The 22226-nt window shown below is 39.3% G+C and overlaps 2 protein-coding genes and 1 pseudogene across 3 annotated transcripts in view; 2 read left to right on the plus strand and 1 right to left on the minus strand.

Annotated features, from left to right (window-relative positions):
- Nucleotides 1-1710: 1710 nt before the first annotated feature.
- Nucleotides 1711-10223, plus strand: LOC308629592 (complement component receptor 1-like protein; the record flags this gene model as incomplete). Its single annotated transcript, XM_081257614.1, has 3 exons — nt 1711-2023; nt 9297-9476; nt 10096-10223. The coding sequence occupies 3 exons, from the start codon at nt 1711-1713 to the stop codon at nt 10197-10199; spliced, it is 597 nt and encodes a 198-aa protein (XP_081113740.1). The 3' UTR covers nt 10200-10223.
- LOC308612486 (uncharacterized protein C9orf40-like) lies at nt 8444-9208 on the minus strand (annotated as a pseudogene). The gene has a single exon. The product of its transcript is annotated as an uncharacterized protein C9orf40-like (transcript).
- Nucleotides 10224-12924: 2701 nt separating the features above from the next.
- Nucleotides 12925-22226, plus strand: part of LOC308629602 (complement component receptor 1-like protein) — a gene marked incomplete at both ends in the record, with an annotated part of 31914 nt that continues 22612 nt past the window's right edge. Inside the window, one exon of the mRNA XM_081257632.1 lies at nt 12925-12938. Within this exon, the coding sequence (XP_081113758.1) occupies nt 12925-12938 (14 nt within the window). The remainder of the gene's footprint in view (nt 12939-22226) is intronic.

Raw genomic sequence — 22226 nt, forward strand, 5'->3', positions numbered from 1 at the left:
CACAGATATAAGGAACAAACTAGTGGTTACCAGTAGGGAGAGGGAGGGGGAGAGGGACAAGATAGGGGTAGGGGACTAAGAGGTACAAACTACTATGTATTAATAAATAAGGTACAAGGGTATATCATACAGCACAGGAAATATAGCCAATATTGTATAATAACTTTAAATGGAATAAAATCAATAAAAATTTTGAATCACTATGTTGTACACCTGAAACTAATATTGTACATCAACTATACTTCAACAAAAATTTTTTAAAACCTCTAGATGAATCCTGATCTTTCTATTGTTTATTGTACATGTCCTCCCTTAACAGACCCAAGAATTCCTGAGATTTTTAACCCTCTTCCATCCATTTCCTTTTCAGAAGTCCTCTTTATGGGCCTTACTAGAAGTCCAGCTTCATAATCAACAAACTACCTATATTCCCAAACTTTTCCTAGAACATTCCCACACCTCCTGGCTGTCACGAAACTCCATTTGTCCAATGACCATAACTTTCTCAGTTAAAAATCCAAAAAGCTTTTGACACTCTCCCTTGATCAGGCTACCCTCCCTCCTCCATATTAATTTCCTGTTACTGCTATAACAAATTACCTTGAATCTTAAAACAGCACAGATTTTTGTTTTAAAAATTCTGGAGGTCAGAAGTCTAAAATGAGTACTACAGGGCTGGACCAAGGTGTTGGTGGGACTGACTCTTTCTGAAAGCTCCAGAAAAGAATCTGTACCTTGCCTCTTTCAGCTTCTAGAGGTAGCTGGCATTCCTTGGCTTATGGCAGCATAACTCCAATCTCTACTTCAGACATTACCTTTTCCCACTTTGTTCTGCTGCCTTCCTCTTATAAGAACCCCTTTGATTATGTTGCCCACCCAGATAATACAGGATTATCTCCTCATCTCAAACTCCTTAATTTAATCACACCTGCAAAATCCCTCTTGCCACATAAGGTGACATATCACACGTTGTGGGGAATAGGACGGGGACATCTTGGGGGCCATTATTCTGCCTACCACACACTCCCATTTCTCTCATCTTTGAATTCTTACCTTTCCCTCCCCCATACTTCTTATTTCAATAAATAGCACTACCATTCATTTTGAATCCTCGGGCTAACTATTGATTTCCTTCTTTTTCTCACCACTAACTTTAAGAAAGAAATTAACCAAAATCCAATGCCTGAGAAAATTTTGTTCATCTGCAATATCTTTCTTAATTGTCTACTTTATGCCCAGTCACAGTCACCACCAAACCCCACCCAGATGATGGCAAAAGCCTCCTTGCTGGTCTCCGCTATTGCCTTATTCCTATCCAGTCTTTATACTATAGACAGGATCATACTTTTACAAATGCAAATTTGATTAAGTCACTCTCGTTTAAAAAATCTTTCAGTGGCTTGGTGTATCTCAATTCAACATAAAGCAATTGGTTCTTCATATTCCGTGTACACTGTGCATGCTGCCTGCAACTGTTGCTTCAACAGAGAGAGCAGGCATTTCTTTAGGTGACCTACCCACGTGGATTCCTGAGAAGGGGAAAAGCCGTGCAGGGGTGTATAAAAGCGAAGTTGTGAGAATCCACCGCCTTTGTCTGGAACTGCCCATCCTCACACGCGGAATACATCAAGGAGCTGAAAGCGCTGCCAGATTTTCCTCCTGTACCTGGATCTCTAAGGTGGTCTTTGGGAGTGATACTTGTTAGAAACAATGCAAACTGGGAGTAAACAAGATCTTGCTCACCAAGGGGAAGTTGTGGTCAAAAGCTTTTTGTCCCGGAACCTCCGCCACGCTTCTCAGACCCTGGGAGCGGAACCGGGTGTGTGGTACTTCTCTCGGCTGCACTTTCCCCTGACTTCGATTTTCTCCGAGATCGCATCTGGTTACTCGAGGCCCTTGGGGAGGATGGGAGCCACTTCTCCGAGGAGCCAGGAGCCTTTCCTGCCGCCAGCGTTCCCTACCTTCTGTCCCGGAGGAGCCCTCCTGGCCGTTCTGGTGCTGCTCGCGCTGCCGGCGGCCTGGGGTGAGATGCGGGAGGGCGTGGGAGCGGGCGCGGCGGGCACTGCCTCGCTGGTCCTCGCGTCCGAAGTGTCTCCTTCCACGCGCTAAGCGCGCGAGAAGGCAAGTCGGCTCCGGGATTCCCCTCTGTTTCCCGGGACCCTGCTGGCACTGGTCGAATTCCTCTCTTCGGGGGGCTTATGTTGTGCTCAGCGCAGACGATGAACAGGTGCTGCACGGAATTGCTTGCCTTTGTGTTCATACGGAGACTGGCTTATAGCGGTGTGGCGCTGATCACAGGGAAAGAAAGAGGGGTTGGAAATTCGACAAACTTGGGTTCTAATCCTAGAACCATATTAATTGTGAGGAAAGTTACTACATGTGTTTCTTCATCTGTCAATGCGAATACTGATCTCTGTACCTCATGGGGTCGGTACCTAAATGGCATAAAGTGTGTCAAAGGTCTAACACAGGGCCTGCCGTCATTACTTCAGCTCTTTGTTCACGAGGGTGTTTGGACAAGCAGTCCGGGGGTTGCAATTATCACCTGAAAAGTGCCTTGCATCCGGCTATATTCACCCCACCCACACCCCAAACAACCACTGCCATCATTACAGACCCCAGGTGTTTGGGGTTAGAAGAGCTAGCTAAGCTGCAGAACCCTCAGTGTAAAGGTTACCAGTAGAAGGAGAGTGTAGAGATGTTTACATATTGTCCCATTTTAGCCAATTGTTTAGAACAAAACTATCATGAAAATTTTGATGTGGCATCCTCCCTTCCTTCCGTTAGCTTCAAACAGGTAAACAGAGATTAGAACCCTTCTCTTCTTATTTTTGGCTTTCCTAGAAGTCTTCTTAGTTGCTCAGACTCGTGTCAACATCTTGGTTGAAGTGACGGTCTTTTTTTGTCCAGCCTCTTCTTGACAACTCAGTTTGCTCTTCGCTGTCACTAGACGTTTTGCATTCATTATTATTTATTTATTTATATATTTTTTGTGCGGTACGCGGGCCTCTCACCGCTGCGGCCTCTCCCGCTGCGGAGCACAGGCTCTGGACGCACAGGCTCAGCGGCCATGGCTCACGGGCCCAGCCGCTCCGCGGCATGTGGGATCTTCCCGGACCGGGGCACGAACCCGTGTCCCCTGCATCGGCAGGCGGACTCTCAATCACTGCGCCACCAGGGAAGCCCCATTCATTATTTGATTGTGACTTCTCTTCTAAGAGGAAAAGGGAAACCAAGTTTCCAAAGAAATTGCTATTAATATCTTATCTCCTTAGACGTCATAAAAGAACCTGTTCACTGAAGAAATGGGATAAAACCTAAAGCTTTATTTTCAGAAGAGAAGCATGCCAAGTAAGTTAGGCAATCTGTGCTTATAATTTTTGTGGACTTTGTGGCTATCTGGCTCCCTTCTTACTGGAATGTTGTTGTAGCCTGTCTGTGTTTATTAAATTACTATTATAGTACAATCCCAGACACTATTTTTTTCAATGTCAATTTATCTCTTTATTTTTAATGTAATATTTGTTCAGTTTATGGAACTAATTATTTTTAACATCTTTATTGGAGTATAATTGCTTTACAATGTTGTGTTAGTTTCTGCTGTATAACAAAGTGAATCAGCTATATGTATACATATAACCTCATATCCCCTTCCTCTTTTGTCTCCCTCCCACCCTCCCTATCTCATCCCTCTAGGTGGTCACAAAGCACCTAGCTGATCTCCCTGTGCAAGACAGCTTCTTCCCACGAGCCATCCATTTTACATTTGATAGTGTATATATGTCAGTGCTACTCTCTCACTTCGTCCCAGCTTACCCTTCCCCCTCCCCGCCAGACACTATTAATTACAAAAAAAAAATTTCCTAAGGTCATCAAAATAACTTCAAAATGTGAAACAGCCTAAACTAAACTATCTAGTAATTTACTTGCCAAAATAATTTAGCTAAAGAAAATGCTGGTGGAATGCTGACAGTGTGCACAGCACTTTGGGGTTTGAAAGAAATGTAAGAGAGAGCTATGCCTCCAAGGTGTATGCATACAGGGTGGTAGGGTGGTGGGGTTTTATGAAATCTCCTTAATTAGGATGCCAGCGTTCTGGTTTGTCCAGCCTCTGCTACTTACTAGCTGGGAACATTGAACCCAGCGAGTCAATTAACGTTCCTGATCTTGAGAGTCCACACATATAAAATAAACATAATTGACATTCTGCTATCTGAGAGGGTTATTGTGAAAATCAGATGAGGTAGTGTGTGTGACAGGGTTTTATAACCTGAAAATTCCCATGGAGATCTACAAAACCATGACTAGGAAGTCACAGAAGAGCCCGATGGGATGATTGAAAAGGGAGATCCAGTGATATTCACCTGAGTGGAAGGAGCATGGCTTTAAGAGTACTAGAGGAGTGAATCCAAAAAAAAGAGATTGTAAAGCATGTTTCACAGGGATATTTATTTTACATAAAAATTAGCACACTAGTTAAGCATTACTAGGACCACTTTGAACATACAGCAGACTCTGGCGCCCTCACTTGGTAAATATACATGTTTAAATATATTTAACATTTAAATATACATAATATAACATGTTACATATAAATTAACAATATAATTATGTTGTATTCTGTAATATAACATACTGTTTTATATACCTAAATGTTATATTTATATTATAAAACATACTATGCTATATTTATGCTGTTATATAATGTAGTATGTATGATTACATTGTATATTGCAAACATAATTATAATAATAACTTTATTACGTTATATAATATATATGATAATGTAATATCTAATATTACCTTCTTATAGTTTGTATAGATTATATATAATATTAATCTATATAATACATAATGTGCATATTAACTATCATATATTATTTACTACCAAAGTTTATATTATGCCATATAGAAAATCTAATCTATATTATACATTATAACAAAGTATGTAGTACGTATTATATATTATATAATACACCAAATATATAACGTTTAATATAGGTCATAAAATATATAAATATATTTAAATATAAAATACATATAAATGTTAAAGTGCATGCTCCTTTTTTCTTTAACTTAAAGAGTTACTTAAGCAAACATTTTCAGGTCCCTTCAATAAAGAAGAGAATATGCAGTATGGGGAGCAGAGCATACCCAGGTTGTCAGCTCATGTTTGAACAGACATGAAAGAAACAAAAGGTAGTTTGTACTTATAGTATAGAATAAATCAACTTGCCTTGAGTAGAAGTTTTGAGTCAGGTGTGTATTTCAAAGTGGACTGTGTCATCCAAGACAAAAATCACAATGAGATGACACTATACACCCACCAGAATGGCTAAAATTTTAAAAACTGACCATGCCAAGTATTGGCTATAAGGTGAAGTAACTAGAATTATCATACATGGCTCATTGGTAAAATGATACAACCACTTTGGAAACAGAGTTTTGGCAGTTTCTTAAAAAGTTAAACACACACGTATCTAAGCATTTCACTCCTAGGTATCTTGTCAAGAGAAATGAAAGCATATGTCCTCCTAAAGACTTGTTCATGAATTTTTATAAGGGTTTTATTTGTAACAGCCAACAACTGGAAACAATTCAAAAGTCCTTCAACAGCTGAAAGGGTAAACTAAGTTAAGGTGTATTTTTGCAACTGAATGTTATTCAGCAAACAAAACAAAACCACGCAAATTTTTATACGCAACACCTGGATTATTCTCAAAATAATTATGCTATGTGAAAGCTAGACAAAAATAAAAAGTACAAATTGAGTGATTCAGTTTATATGAAATTCTAGAAGTCAGATCAATCTGTGTAAGAGGAAGCAGGTTGGAGGTTGCCTGGAGAAGGAGATAGAGAGATGGATGGATTACAAAGAAACATTAGGAAACTGTAGGGAGTGTGATGGAAATGTTTGTTGTCTTGATTATGGTGATCATTTCATGGTGCATACATATGTCAAGAGTCATCACATTGTACACTTACTGTATTTAATATATCTTAATAAAGCTATACAAAAAGTTTTTTTGTAAACTCTTGTAGATCTTGAGTTTACAGAGTTCATATTAATATAGTTATCTTAGGAACCAGCCACAATTTGAGGGATTGGCAATGAAGGAGGAAAAAGAAACTAGATCAAGCTTTCTCAGGTGAAGTTTCACAGATTCTTTTTTATTTGGGGTATTATCCAAATTTGAATTTTTAATTATTCCATATACTATACCCAGAACTCAGGTAAGAATTTTAGGTAACTAAAGGAAAGTAATGTCATTCCAAGAACTATGCATTCCATTTGTTTTTTGGTTTACATCTCTGTCTTCTCCTTGTGAGCTTTGCTGTGACATTCAGCCTCTCCTAGTAAAACTTTTGGCACCATTTGGTCCAAATGGCACCTTTTGGTCCATTTGGCATCTCTTCCCTTGTCCAGCATCAATGGATGAGACGAATATCAAAATTACACTCATCCCACATATCAACTAAAGAAAAGGTGCAGGCATAACATTTGAAATCACAGGAGTTGTTTTTTACTTGTAGCTTTTTCCTGTTTGTCACAGTGGTTCTCAAAGTGCTGTTATCTATCCAAATCACCTGTGAAGCTTTTTAAAAAGATAGTTTCATGGGCTGTAACCCACAACCACTGAATTAGAGCTTTTAGGGATATAGCCTGCACCCTTGATTTTTTTAAGTTTTGTAGGTAATTCATCATTCATCTATTCATTGCAACAAATATGCACAGACTGCTTATAATTGAGTGCTAGCCACCTAGACTAGGTATTAGTTTAGAGGAGCAAAAATCATGGGGTTTCTTGCCTTCACATTATGAATGTCTAATATGCATGTCTAATACTTATTGAGATAAATAGATATTTTTAAAAGCACATAAATATAAAAAGCACACACCATCATAAAGCAATTATACTCCAATAAAGATGTTAAAAAATAAAAAAAAATTAAAAATTAAAAAATTAAAAAATATTCCTGTTTTACCCCTAGGTTCTTCATGACATTTTTTTTTCTTAAATACCATATGTATATATATATATACATATATGTTAGCATACGGTATTTGTCTTTCTCTTTCTGACTTACTTCACTCTGTATGACAGACTCTAGGTCCATCCACCTCATTACAACTAGCTCAATTTCGTTTCTTTTTATGGCTGAGTAATATTCCATTGTATATATGTGCCACATCTTCTTTATTCATTCATCCGATGATGGAGGGGGAAGGGTAAGCTGTGACAAAGCGAGAGAGAGGCATGGACATATATACACTACCAAACGTAAGGTAGATAGCTAGTGGAAAGCAGCCACATAGCACAGGGAGATCAGATCGGTGCTTTGTGGCCACCTGGAGGGGTGGGATAGGGAGGGTGGGAAGGAGGGAGACGCAAGAGGGAAGGGATATGGGAGCAGATGTATATGTATAACCGATTCACTTTGTTATAAAGCAGAAACTAACACACCATTGTGAAGCAATTATACTCCAATAAAGTTGTAAAAAAAAAAAATTAATTAATTAATTAAATTTAATTTTAAAAAATAAAATAAAATGGATCATGGATAAGGACCTACTGTATAGCACAGGGAACTCTACTTAATACTCTGTAATGACCTATATGGGCAAATAATCTAGAAAAGAGTGGATATATGTATATGTATAACTGATTCACTTTGCTGTACAGCAGAAACTAACACAACATTGTAAATCAACTATACCAATAACAATTTAAAAATAAGTAAATAAATAAACTAAAGGGGGGGGCACAATACCAGGGGGAGTTCCCTGGTGCCAGTGGTTAAGTGGTTAAGAATCCGCCTGCCAATTCAGGGGACACGGGTTCGACCCCTGGTCTGGGAAGATCCCACATGCCGCAGAGCAACTGAGCCCGTGAGCCACAATTACTGAGCCTGCGCTTTAGAGCCTGTGAGCCACAACTACTGAGCCCGCGTGTCACAACTACTGAAGCCCTTGCGCCTAGAGCCTGTGCTCCACAACAAGAGAAGCCACCACAGTGAGAAGCCTGTGCACTGCAAAGAAGAGTAGTCCCCACTCACCGCAACTAGAGAAAACCTGCGTGCAGCCAAAATAAATAAACAAAACAAAACAAAACAAAAACAATATCAGATTTCAGAAAGAATCTCCCACATTTTAAGTTTGCATAGATGTTTAAGTCAGCTATTTGTTCAACGAAGAAGAGTCGATGAAATGTATTAGAAAGCATTTTATTAATAAACTATTATCAAACAATATTCATTTCATGTAGCACAAATTAACTTTTTGGTGCAAGAAGAGGAATATCTGAATGTTTCCCATCTATTTCTAAAACTGTCAGAATTCCTTTGTATAAGATTGATATCTTCAAATTTAGAACCTAAACATAAATTTTTCTTAAGAATGCATACATAAAATACTTCTCCTGTAACTGCGCTATACCCTTGACAAATCCCTATTGGGAGGTACAGTAGTGACTGCAGGCATTTATCTTTAAAACAACGTTTCCTCATTTTTCAGGTTTGGGAAGGATATCACATCAAGTATGGAAAATAACTTTTTTCCTTAAGAAGACATAAATTCACTTAGAGATGTCTCCTCAAATTCAGGAAAACCCATTTCTTCAGCTCCTTCTGGCAGGACTCCATATTGATCTCAACCACTTCATTCTTGCCTGGAAGTGTTTTTGTCGGGTTGTCTTCACTTACACCTTCAATGTCTGCCAGATCAATAGGTGGTAAAGGATTCCTCCAGCACTGGAAGCTGTTATACTGCCAAAATTCTTCATTGAGCTGGCGCGGCGCGGCCCCCCAGTCTCCCCGCAGGGAGTCTGCGCGCCCCGCCCCTTCGTCGCCGCCGCCCCTCCCCCGGCCCGCGGGGCCGCACGGGCGGCTGCAGCAGCGGCGGTTCGCCGGTCTCCAGGCCGCGGCCCTCACGCTCCGCGCCGTCCGGGGCGCCAGTGTCCCCGCCGTCGCGGCGCTTGCTGGGCGAAACCGAAGGCTCAGTCATAGCCCCCGCGTCGATTTTACACTTTCGGGGCAGCTCCGGGACGCCGAGCGCCTGCCCGGGATGCGAGACCCCCGGCGGCGGGATCCAAAGCCGTGGCCATGCCGGCTCCTCAGGAAAGTCGCGGAGCAGGAGCCAATTCCAGGGCACGTGGAACGTCAGGGGCTCGGCAGCACGCCGCTTGCCCGTGGGCCCTGAAGGCTCTGGCGGAGCCTGCCGGGGGCGGCACTCCCGTAGCTGTGGGAGTGGAGGGCCTCTCTACTAACTTTGACGTCCCTGTGGTCTTGCTCTCCAGGTCAATGCCAATCCCCGGTGCACCTTACATTTGCCATGCCTACCGAACTGATTGACAAAGATGAGTTTCCTGTTGGGACATCTCTGAAGTATAAATGCCGCCTTGGTTACTACAGAAGAGAATTCTCTATCACCTGCCTGCAAAACTCTGTCTGGTCAAGCCCTGAAAACAACTGTAGGCGTAAGTAACTCTAGACTGAGGACTCCTCTGTCTGTGTCAATAATCCTTAAGATCTGATCAGTCGTTCAAATTTTGAAACAAAGACACGTGTCTTGGTAACTTTGCCTAAGGTATAAAAAGATGTGAGGGTTATTCTTGTAGGTCATATCTTCCTACTGCTTTGAGTTCCTAGCACCTTCATTACAAGTTCATTTCATGAGAAATGACCATCACAAGGCATGACTGAGGGAAAATCTCAATTCAGTAGGGGTGTCCCATTTTTACACCTGAAACTAAGTAATGAATGACTCAGGAAAGGAAAGAAATATGTAGGTGGGGAGAGAATCCCAAACTTCAAGACTTTTGATGTACACTGGTTGAATTACAGAGTAAGCATTTTAGTAACAAGCAAAGTTTACATCTTTCTAAGAGGCAAAAAAATATGGGGATGAGATCTGGAAGGGAGGTCTTTTTGAAAGTGGTGCTTAGTAGGTGGCTGATCCTGAGGCAGTCTTGTGAGTTTCCTCAAGGTGGCAAATCTATAGAACTACAAGAGCTATGGCCAGTTTGGGACCTTATGTATTAACAGACGTTCAGAGTATTCTACACCCAGTCCCCACATTCTGCTTCTTTCCCATAGGTAAATCATGTGGATCTCTTCCAGATCTCATAAATGGCAAAATGGACATCAACAAAGACACCCAGTTTGGATCAACTGTTACTTATTCTTGTAATGAAGGGTGAGTTGGCAGTAGCTTTGTTTGGAATGACAGTTCTAGAATTGTAACACTAGTCTCTAAACAGTAGTCTCAGAAAGGAAAGTCAAACTACCTGTCCATTTAAAACATAGCAGTAAGATTTCTAAGTAGAAGTTGTGCCTTGAATCCAGGCATTTAACTACCCTTGCAATGACTAAACAAATATTTGAAAAAATAGGAAAAAACCTGTAACCATGCTAGAAATTGGAGGGGTGAGGGTAGTGTTTGCACACCAAATTAATGCACCTAAAGCCAAGTGAAGCATTTGCTACATGAGAAGGACCAGCCTTCTAAAGAAGTATGTGGAACAAACACACATATATTCTTAACTCAAAGCAATAAGAGATAGAAATGTTGGACTCAGGAAAAAGTAGGAAAGAGTTGTTTATTTGGGATGATGGAGTAGATGTGGTGGATGGGCAAATCTTAATTGTTATAGCACCTCTCCAGAAGTGTACACAATACAGGAATCTTGCTGTGGACATACTCTTGGCTTATCTGTAGGGGAGACAACCAATTTAGGAAAGAAATAGGGACACCTTATATCTTAACTTTTGTTCTGTTTTTATTACTTATTATTACTTACAATACACGCAAAATAACATAAGTGAAACATAAAAATAGTAATAACAATAAAATGAATTTCAATGCATATGCCACCCACCTTAAAAACATCACTAGTACCTTTGACGCTGACTATGTGCTTTTCCCAATTTCCATTCCTTCACCTCCAAAACTTCTCCAGAAGTAACCACCATCCTGAATTTTGTTTATCCCTTGCATTTCTTTTCCATTTTCTCCCGTACATAGTCCTAATCATTATATTTTTAGTTATACATATTTTAACTTTATATAAATGACATGATTTTATATGAACATCTTTGCAAATTAGTTTTGATTTAATAGTTTGTTTCTGACATTCATTCATGTTGTTGTGGTTAATTCATTTTCATTTAGGATAGTGTTCTCTTGTCTGGATACAGAAAAATTTATTTCTTTTTTTGTTGTTGTTAGATATTTCGATTATTTCTAGTTTGTTTTGCTTTGTTTTGTTTTGGCTATTATAAGCATCCCTGATATAAAGATACTCATACATGTCTCCTAGTACACATGGGCAAAAGTTTCTCTAGGACAGTGGTTTTCAAACTTATTTTACCATGATCAACAACTAAGAAATATATTTCTACAGCACATACACACACACATAAACAGATACACATGTATACCACATCACATACACATTTATATAAATTAAAATTGTCACACAAATATTTAACATTATACTGGAAGTTCTAGCCAGGAAATTAGTCAAGAAAAAGAAATAAAAGGCATCCAGATTGGAAAGGAGAATTAAAACAATCTCTGTTTGGAATTAAAACAGTCTCTATTTGGAGGCCAGATCAAGACAGTGGAGTAGAAAAATCCTCACCTTCTCCCACAGACATACGAAAACTACAACTACATATAGAATAACTGTCTCTGAAAGTCACCTGAAGACTAGCAGAACAGATTTTCTACAACTAAGGATATAAAGAAAAGGCCACATTGAGATGAAGAGGAGGGGAAGAGATGTGGTCTAGTCAGAACACCCCCCCCAATGCAGTGACCCACAAGCCAGAAGAAAATCACAACCATGGCGATCCCCCCTGAGGAGTGAGGGGTCCAAGACCTACACTGGGCTCCCCAGCCTGTGGCACCTGCACCGGGAAGACAAACCACCATAGTGTCTGGCTTTGTAAACCAGCAGGCTTATGTTTCAGGGGAGCCAGAGGGCAGCGGGAGACTGCTCTTGAAGGGCTCACTTGCTCTGGGTCCCAGCACAGACAGAGCAGCAACTTAAAAAATGCCTTGGCTTTATGAGGAGGAGATATATTGATTAATTCTGGGGCAGGTACCAGGGGATGGAAGTGCTGGTAGGTGCCATTTTTTTTTCTCCTTACACCTAGCTGGCCCAGTGCTGATAGGTGCCTTTCTGTCACTCTCCATCAACTCAGGTAACACTGTGTGCCCCACCTCAACGTTCCCCTAAGTACCTGCCCAACCCAACCCACCTGCCTCAACCAGTCCCTCTAAAGAAGCTCCCACCCCATCCTACCTGGTACATGGTTCTGCCCAGGACCAGTGCTCCTCCAAAGTGGTTCACATTCTGGGGACCTAGCCCTTCCCACTAGCGAGCCCACAGAAGTTGCAACCAGGCCTCACAGACAGCTGGGCTGGGGATCAACCCTGCCTACCAGTGTGTCTGTAGAAGTCATGGCCTAAACACAACAGGAGGATGCAGGCAGCCCATGCAGGGGTTAACCTTGAGCACCTGGCTCGGGTGACCAGGGGGGATTATGCCACTGGACTCTACATAACACTGTCTACATAAGGCCACTCTTTTAAGGTTGGGAGATGTAGCTGATGTACCTAATGTTTAAAAACAAACACCGAGAGTTAGACAAAATAAGAGACAAAGGAATACCTTCCAAGTGAAAGAACAAGATAAAACCCCAGAAAAAGAAATATACAAGATGGAGATAAGCAAATTACAAGATAAAGAGTTCAAAGTAATAGTCATAAAGATGCTCATCAAACTCAGGAGAGAATGGATGAACAAAGTGAGAACTTGAACAAAGAGATAGAAAATACAAACAAGAGCCAATCAGAACTGAAGAATACGATAACTGAAATGAAAAATACATTAGAGGGAATCAATTACAGAATAGAGGATGCAGAAGAACAGGTCAGTGATCTGGAAGACAGAGTAGTGGAAATCACCCAATTGGAACAGCAAAAAGAAAAAAAGGAATTAAAAAATGAAGATAGCCTTAGGAACCTCTGAGACTACATCAAGCATACTAACATTTTCATTAGAGGGGACCCAGAAGGAGAAAAGAGAAAGAAAGGGACAGAAAGCCTATTTGAAAAGATAATGGCTGGAAACTTCCCTAACCTGGCAAAGGAAACAAACATTAAAATCCAGGAAGCACAGAGAGTCCCAAACAAGATGAAGCCAAAGAGACCCACACGAAGACACACTGCAATTAAAACGTCAAAAGTTAAAGAGAGAAACTTAAAAGGAACAAGAAGTAAACAAGTTATGTACAAGGAAACCCCCATAAGACTATCAACTGATTTCTAGGCAAAAACTTTACAGGCCAGAAGGGACTGGAACAATATTTTCAAAGTGCTGAAAGGAAAAAACTTATAAGAACACTCTACCCAACAAAGTTATCATTCAGAATTGAAGAAAAGATGGAGCCTCCCAGACAAGCAAAAGCTAAAAGTTCATCACCACTAAGCCAGCTTTACAAGAAATATTAAAGGAACTTCTATGAATGGAAAAGAAAAGGCCATAACTAGAAACAAAAAAAATTATGAAAGGAAAAATATCTCACTAGTAAAGGCAAACACAGAGTTAAGGTTGTGGATCTACCACTTATAAAGCTAGTATGAAGTTTAAAAGACAAAGGTAGTAAAATCCATCTAAATCTAAAATAATTAGTTAAACAATACACAGAATGAAAGGATGTAAAATATTATGTCAAAAACATAAAATGGGGGAAGGAGTAAAAATGCAGTGCTTTTAGAATGTGCTCCAACTTAAGCAACCATCAAATTAAGATAGGCTGCTATATACATAGGTTGCTATATGTAAATCTCATGGTAACTATAAACCAAAAACCTATAACACAAAATATAAAGAGAAAAGAATACAGACATAAAGCTAGAGAGAGTCATCCAATCACACGGGAAGAGAACAAGAGAAGAAGAAAGGAACAGAGAAGAACTACAAAAACAACCATAAAACAATTAATAATATGGCAAAAACTACTTATCTATCAGTAATTACTTTAAATGTAAATGAATGAAATACTCTAATCAAAGGATACAATGTTCTTGGATTGGAAGAATCAATATTGTGAAAATGACTCTACTACCCAAAGCAATCTACAGATTCAATGCAATCCCTATCAAATTACCAATGGCATTTTTCACAGAAATAGAACAAAAATTTAACAATTTGTATGGAAACAAACACAAAAGACCCCAAATAGCCAAAGCAATCTTGAGAAAGAAAAACAGAGCTGGAGGAATCAGGCTTCCTGATTTCAGACTATACTACAAAGCTATAGTAATCAAGACAGTATGGTACTGGCACAAAAACAGAAATATAGATCAATGGTACAGGATAGAAAGCCCAGAGATAAACCCACACAGCTATGTTCACCTAATCTATGACAAAGAAGGCAAGAATATACAATGGAAAAAAGACAGTCTCTTCAATAAGTGGTGCTGGGAAAAGAATGAAATTAGAGCACTCCCTAACACCATATGCAAAAATAAACTCAAAATGGATTAAAGACCAAATGTAAGGCCAGAAACTATAAAACTCTTAGCGGAAAACAGGCAGAACACTCTTTGACATAAATCACAGCAGGATCTTTTTTGACCCACCTCCTAAAGAAATGAAAATAAAAACAAAAATAAACAAATGGGGCCTAATGAAACTTAAAAGCTTTTGCACAGCAAAGGAAACCATAAACAAGATGAAAAGACAACCCTCAGAATGGGAGAAAATATTTGCAAACGAAGCAACTGACAAAGGATTAATCTCCAAAATATACAAGCAGCTCATGCAGCTCAATATCAAAAAAACAACCCAATCCAAAAATAGGCAGAAGACCTAAATGGACATTTCTCCAAAGAAGACACACAAATGGCCACAAGGCACATGAAAAGCTGCTCAACATCACTAATTATTAGAGAAATGCAAATCAAAACTACAATGAGGTATCACTTCACACCAGTCAGAATGGCCACCATCAAAAAATCTACAAACACTAAATGCTGGAGAGGGTGTGGAGAAAAGGGAACCCTCTTGCACTGTTGGTGGAATGTAAATTGATACAGCCACTATGGAGAACAGTATGGAGGTTACTTAAAAAAACTAAAAATAGAACTACCATATGATCCAGCAATCCCACTAAGGGGCATATATCCTGAGAAAACCATAATTCAAAAAGACACAAGCACCCCAATATTCATTGCAACTCTATCTACAATACCAGGGCGTGGAAGCAATATAAATGTCCATCGACAGATGAATGGATAAAGAAGATGTGGCACATATATACAATGGAATATTACCCAGCCATAAAAAGGAATGAAATTGGGTCATTTGTAGAGATGTGCATAGACCTAGAGTCTCTTGTACAGAGTGAAGTAAGTCAGAAAGAGAAAAACAAATATTGTATATTAAGGCATATATGTGGAATCTAGAAAAATGGTACAGGTACATATTTGCAGAGCAGGAATAGAGACGTAGACATAGAGAACGGACGTGTTGACATGTGGGGAGAAGGGGAGTTGGGATGAATTGAGAGATTGGGACTGACATATATACACTACCATGTGTAAAATAGCTAGCTAGGGGGAAACTGCAGTATATCACAGGGAGCTCAGCTCAGTGCTCTGTGGTGACTTAGGTGGGTGGGATGGAGTGGGGTGGGAGGGAGGTCCGAGAGGGAGGGGATATGTATATACATATAGCTGATTCACTTTGTTGTACAGCAGAAACCAATGCAACATTGTAAAGCAACTATACCCCCCCCAAAAAAGATACAGGGTGGCTGAATGGATTAAGAAAACAAGACCCATATATATGCTGTCTACAAGAGACTCACTTCAAATCTAAAGACACACCCAGACTGGAAGTGAAAGGATAGAAAAAGATATTCCACACAAATGTAAACAAAAAGAAAGCTGGAACAGCAAGACTTATATTAAACAAAATAATAATATTAGACAATATTAAAACAAAGACTGTAACAGAAGACACAGAAGGACATTACATAATGATAAAGGGATAAATCCAAGAAGAGGACATAACATAAATATATCTATGTACAATAATCAAGATATGGAAACAACCTAAGTGTCATTGATAGGTAAATGGATAAAGAAGATGGAGTATATATACAAAACAATATCACTCAGCCATAAAAAAGAATGAAATCTTGTCATTTGTGACAACATGAATGGACCTAGAGGGCATAATGTTAAGTGAAATAAGTTAGACAAAGAAAGACAAATATGATTTCACTTATATGTGGAATCCAAAAAACAAAACAAGTGAACAAACAAAACAAAGCAAAGCAGAAATGGACTCACAGATACAGAGAACAACTGGTGGTCATCAAAGGGAAGGGGATAGGGGGTTGGGTGAAACAGGTAAAGGAGATCAAGAGGTATAAACTTCCAGTTATAAAATAAATAAATCACAGGATGTAATGTACAGCATAGAGAATATAGGCAGTAATATTGTAATAACTTTGCATTATGGGGACCTAGCCCTTCCCACTAGCGAGCCCACAGAAGTGGCAACCAGGCCTCACAGACAAACTGGGCTGGGGATCAGCCCTGCCTACCAGTGTGTCTGTAGAAGTCACGGCTTAAACACAACTGAAAATAATAATTATGTATAAATAAATAAATACGTATCAGATTTAGGGACATTCCAAGTCAGTGGGTTCATTTCAAGCAAAGGCAGAATCCACAGAGAGGTTAATAGAATTGACACATACACAAATACTAAAAACAAATAAAATACAAATGAAAAACCACAAAATATATAAAAAGCCCTTACAAACAAAATATGAACACCTAAATAGAGAAATGATCAAAAGATACAAAGTGACAATTAAAAGAAAAAGGTACAAATGGTAAATACATGTGGAAGAGTCTGGCCTTGCTATTAATAAAATTAATACAAATGAAAATAACAATAATATGCTACTTTAACCACTTATTCAATCCAAAAGTATTTATTCAGAGCCCACAAATACTAAGAATAGGTACTATTCTGGAAGCTGGAGATACAGCAATAAACAAAATACACAAAAATCCCTCTGTGTAGCTGTTAGTTTTGAAGTTCAGGGTAATGGGCATTGACATAAACTCCTGGTGGCAGTATACATTGATACAAATTTATACCATTTAACACAGTTTAGGCAATACACTTTTGCCAAGAAATCAAACTTAACAGTCTTCCTTTTTGAAGTCTTTTAGACTCTAAAGGCTTGGAAAGGTTGGAATGGAAAACATCTTAATGTTCAACAACAGGGGATTATTTGAGTAAATTACGGTCCATTCATGGGATGGAATATTATTCTGCCAATAAAAATATCGGAGATTGATTATAATATATTTGCTGGGGTTTGAGGGATTCCAATAAACAATACATATATCTTCACCACCAAATTTCTGGACCAGCTGAGGCATCAGACAGATGAAGATCAAATTATATCTTTATTGCTGAAAGAGATTAGTAGAGAATATAACTTTAGGTCAGGGCTAAATGACCTAATTTTTTAAATCCCATAATTAAATGTAATTAAATTAGGTCCTGGCCCAGTTTAACCTCACCTACTTGACAGCTGACATCCATGTTACATGTATATCTCTTCATGTAAGAAACCGAAAGAATTTTCTGTAAGTTCTTGACCCAGAGCATGGTGCACAGACCAGCAAGGTCAGCATCTCCTGGGAGCTTGTTAGAAATGCAGAATTTTCATACCCACTGAATCAGAATCATATTTTCACAAGATCCCCTGGTGATTTCTGTGCAAATAACACTTTGGAGAAGCACTTCTCTAAACCATTAACTATGTTGTAAGATACAGTTTAGGTAATTTTTTTCCATTACTGGAATTTTCTGTATCTTTCACATTTTTTCTACAAAGACTGAGTATTAACTTTTGTAATCAGCTTTTAAAGAGCTGTTACTGAAATTCCAGTTCCAGATTCACTTTTCCCTGCTTCTCTCTCTACACATAACTAAATACCCTAGAAATTGTTCAAGATACAACTATAAAAGGACCACAAAAGGTAGAAAGAAAGTGGACTGGCTAAGGACCCCAGAACTTAAAGAATGACCCTGAAGTGAGTTCCCTGCGTTTTCTTTTTATCTCTCAGGATGGGTGCTATAGAAGACTGTAAACCAGAACAGTCAACAAGCAGAAAGAGAGAGAAGCCTACTCCCCTGTTAAAGGACTGGGGAAGGGAAAGCTCAGCAGGGATGTAGTAGGGAGACCCATACTTAGTGATAGTGGTGGCCCAATCTGCCTAAATTAGCAGCATAAGGAGAAATTGGGGATGGGGGAAGTCTATCTTTCCCATGTCACACACCCATGGGAAGCAGCAGGTTCCAGTCCACCAGCAGCTGTGTCAATAGCCGAACCTGGGTGCACTGACATATCTCATGCCCCCGCATGTGAGCCTTATTCTGCCTGCAGTGGCAGCATCAGCAGAGCCTGGTTGGTGAGACCTAGACTTCAAGATAGCAGCAGGAGGGCTCCTCCACTCACACCAGACATGGGATTGGTAACTTATTTGTCTAGCTTCTTGGGGGCACGTCTGTGCATTTGTCCTCAAGTGGCCTTATGGATGTCTTTCAGAAAATGGTTATTTTATATGATTTGTTATGGAATTTGTTATGTTATGGAATTTGTTCTAATAAATCATTCTTCTATCATGTGGCAACATGCAAAAAAATAAAACAAAACAAAACGTTTCAGAAGAATTCTAACTCAAGTTAGAACTTGCTTCACCATTTTTATCCCAATCCTCTTGATTAGAAAATCAAAAAGAGCACTTTAAGAAATAATCTTTATGAAGTCAAAAACCAGAGGAGTCTCCATGATTCTCCGCTCCTATGGCAAACAGGAAGGAAGAGGTGCACACATAGTGGAAAGACTGCAGCTTTCCTTTACTCCATTTGTTGTCTGTGTGTATGTGTGTTTTCAGTGCAATTTATTTATTTTTTATTTTATTTTATTTTATTTTATTTTATTTTTTTATTAGTTTCTGCTTTATAACAAAGTGAATCAGTCATACATATACATCTGTTCCCACATCCCTTCCCTCATGCATCTCCCTCCCTCCCACCCTCCCCATCCCACCCCTGTAGGCAGTCACAAAGCACCGAGCTGATCTCCCTGTGCTCTGCGGCTGCTTCCCACTATCTATCTACCTTACGTTTGGTAGTGTATATATGTCCATGCCTCTCTTTCATTTTGTCACAGCTTACCCTTCCCCCTCCCCATATCCTCAAGTCCATTCTCAAGTAGGTCTGTGTCTTTATTCCCGTTTTGCCCCTAGGTTCTTCATGACATTTTTTTTTAATTCCGTATATATGTGTTAGCATACGGTATTTGTCTTTCTCTTTCTGACTTACTTCACTCTGTATGACAGACTCTAGGTCTATCCACCTCATTACAAATAGCTCAGTTTCGTTTCTTTTTATGGCTGAGTAATATTCCATTGTATATATGTGCCACATCTTCTTTATCCATTCATCCGATGATGGACACTTAGGTTGTTTCCAGCTCTGGGCTATTGTGAATAGAGCTGCAATGAACATTTTGGTACATGTCTCTTTTTGAATTATGGTTTTCTAAGGGTATATGCCTAGTAGTGGGATTTCTGGATCATATGGTAGTTCTATTTTTAGTTTTTTAAGGAACCTCCATACTGTTCTCCATAGTGGCTGTACCAATTCACATTCCCACCAGCAGTGCAAGAGTGTTCCCTTTTCTCCACACCCTCTCCAGCATTTATTGTTTCTAGATTTCTTGATGATGGCTATTCTGACTGGTGTGAGATGATATCTCATTGTAGTTTTGATTTGCATTTCTCTAATGATTAATGATGTTGAGCATTCTTTCATGTGTTTGTTGGCAGTCTGTATATCTTCTTTGGAGAAATGCCTATTTAAGTCTTCTGCCCATTTTTGGATTGGGTTGTTTGTTTTTTTGCTATTGAGCTGCATGAGCTGTTTATAAATTTTGGAGATTAATCCTTTGTCAGTTGCTTCATTTGCAAATATTTTCTCCCATTCTGAGGGTTGTCTTTTGGTCTTGTATATGGTTTCCTTTGCTGTACAAAAGCTTTGAAGTTTCATTAGGTCCCATTTGTTTATCTTTGTTTTTATTTCCATTTCTCTAGGAGGTGGGTCCTCCTCCTTGCTGTGATTTATATCATAGAGTGTTCTGCCTATGTTTTCCTCTATGAATAGACCAATCACAAGCCCTGAAATTGAAACTGTGATTAAAAATCTTCCAACAAACAAAAGCCCAGGACCAGATGGCTTCACAGGCGAATTCTATGAAACATTTAGAGAAGAGCTAACACCCATCCTTCTCAAACTCTTCCAAACAATTTCAGAGGAAGGAACACTCCCAAACTCATTCTATGAGGCCACCATCACCTTGATACCAAAACCAGGCAAGGATGTCACAAAGAAAGAAAACTACAGGCCAATATCACTGATGAACATAGATGCAAAAATCCTCAAGAAAATACTAGCAAACAGAATCCAACAGCACATTAAAAGGATCATACACCATGATCAAGTGGGGTTTATTCCAGGAATGCAAGGATTCTTCAGTATACGCAAATCAATCAATGTGATACACCATATTAACAAGTTGAAGGAGAAAAGCCATATGATCATCTCAATAGATGCAGAGAAAGCTTTCGACAAAATTCAACACCCATTTATGATAAAAACCCTGCAGAAAGTAGGCATAGAGGGAACTTTCCTCAACATAATAAAGGCCATATATGACAAACCCACAGCCAACATTGTCCTCAATGGTGAAAAACTGAAACCATTTCCACTAAGATCAGGAACAAGACAAGGCTACCCTCTCTCACCACTCTTACTCAACTTAGTTTTGGAAGTTTTAGCCACAGCAATCAGAGAAGAAAAGGAAATAAAAGGAATCCAAATTGGAAAAGAAGAAGTAAAGCTGTCACTGTTTGCAGATGACATGATACTATACATAGAGAATCCTAAAGGTGCAACCAGAAAACTACTAGAGCTAATCAGTGAATTTGGTAAAGTAGCAGGGTACAAAATTAATGCAGAGAAATCTCTGGCATTCCTGTACACTAATGATGAAAAATCTGAAAATGAAATCAAGAAAACACTCCCATTTACCATTGCAACAAAAAGAATAAAATATCTAGGAATAAACCTACCTAAGGAGACAAAAGACCTGTATGCAGAAAATTATAAGACACTGATGAAAGAAATTAAAGATGATACAAATAGATGGAGAGATATACCATGCTCCTGGATTGGAAGAATCAATAGTGTGAAAATGACTCTACTACCCAAAGCAATCTACAGATTCAATGCAATCCCTATCAAACTACCACTGGCATTTTTCACAGAACTAGAACAAAAAATTTCAAAATTTGTTTGGAGAAACAAAAGACCCCGAATAGCCAAAGCAATCTTGAGAATGAAAAACGGAGCTGGAGGGCCTCCCTGGTGGCGCAGTGGTTGAGAGTCCGCCTGCCGATGCAGGGGATACGGGTTCGTGCCCCGGTCTGGGAGGATCCCATATGCCGCGGAGCGGCTGGGCCCGTGAGCCATGGCCGCTGGGCCTGCGCGTCCGGAGCCTGTGCTCCGCAACGGGAGAGGCCACAACAGTGAGAGGCCCGCATACCACAAAAAGAAAAAAAAAAAAAAAAAAAAAAAAACGGAGCTGGAGGAATCAGGCTCCCTGACTTCAGACTATACTACAAAGCTACAGTAATCAAGACAGTGTGGTACTGGCACAAAAACAGAAAGATAGATCAATGGAACAGGATAGAAAGCCCAGAGATAAACCCACGCACATATGGTCAACTTATCTTTGATAAAGGAGGCAGGAATGTACAGTGGAGAAAGGACAGCCTCTTCAATAAGTGGTGCTGGGAAAACTGGACAGGGACATGTAAAAGTATGAGATTAGATCATTCCCTAACACCATACACAAAAATAAGCTCAAAATGGATTAAAGACCTAAATGTAAGGCCAGAAACTATCAAACTCTTTCAGTGCAATTTAGAATATTTTCATTTTTGATGGTGTACTGGAAGGCATTAAAAACCTGAAAACAATACTGAAGGCATTAATAAATACAACATAACCACTGCTTCAATGTAACAGTGCTTCAGGTTTCTTCAAAAACATCCA

Source organism: Mesoplodon bidens, assembly GCF_964165515.1.
Source record: "Mesoplodon bidens genome assembly, chromosome: 2".
Taxonomy (NCBI): domain Eukaryota; kingdom Metazoa; phylum Chordata; class Mammalia; order Artiodactyla; family Ziphiidae; genus Mesoplodon; species Mesoplodon bidens.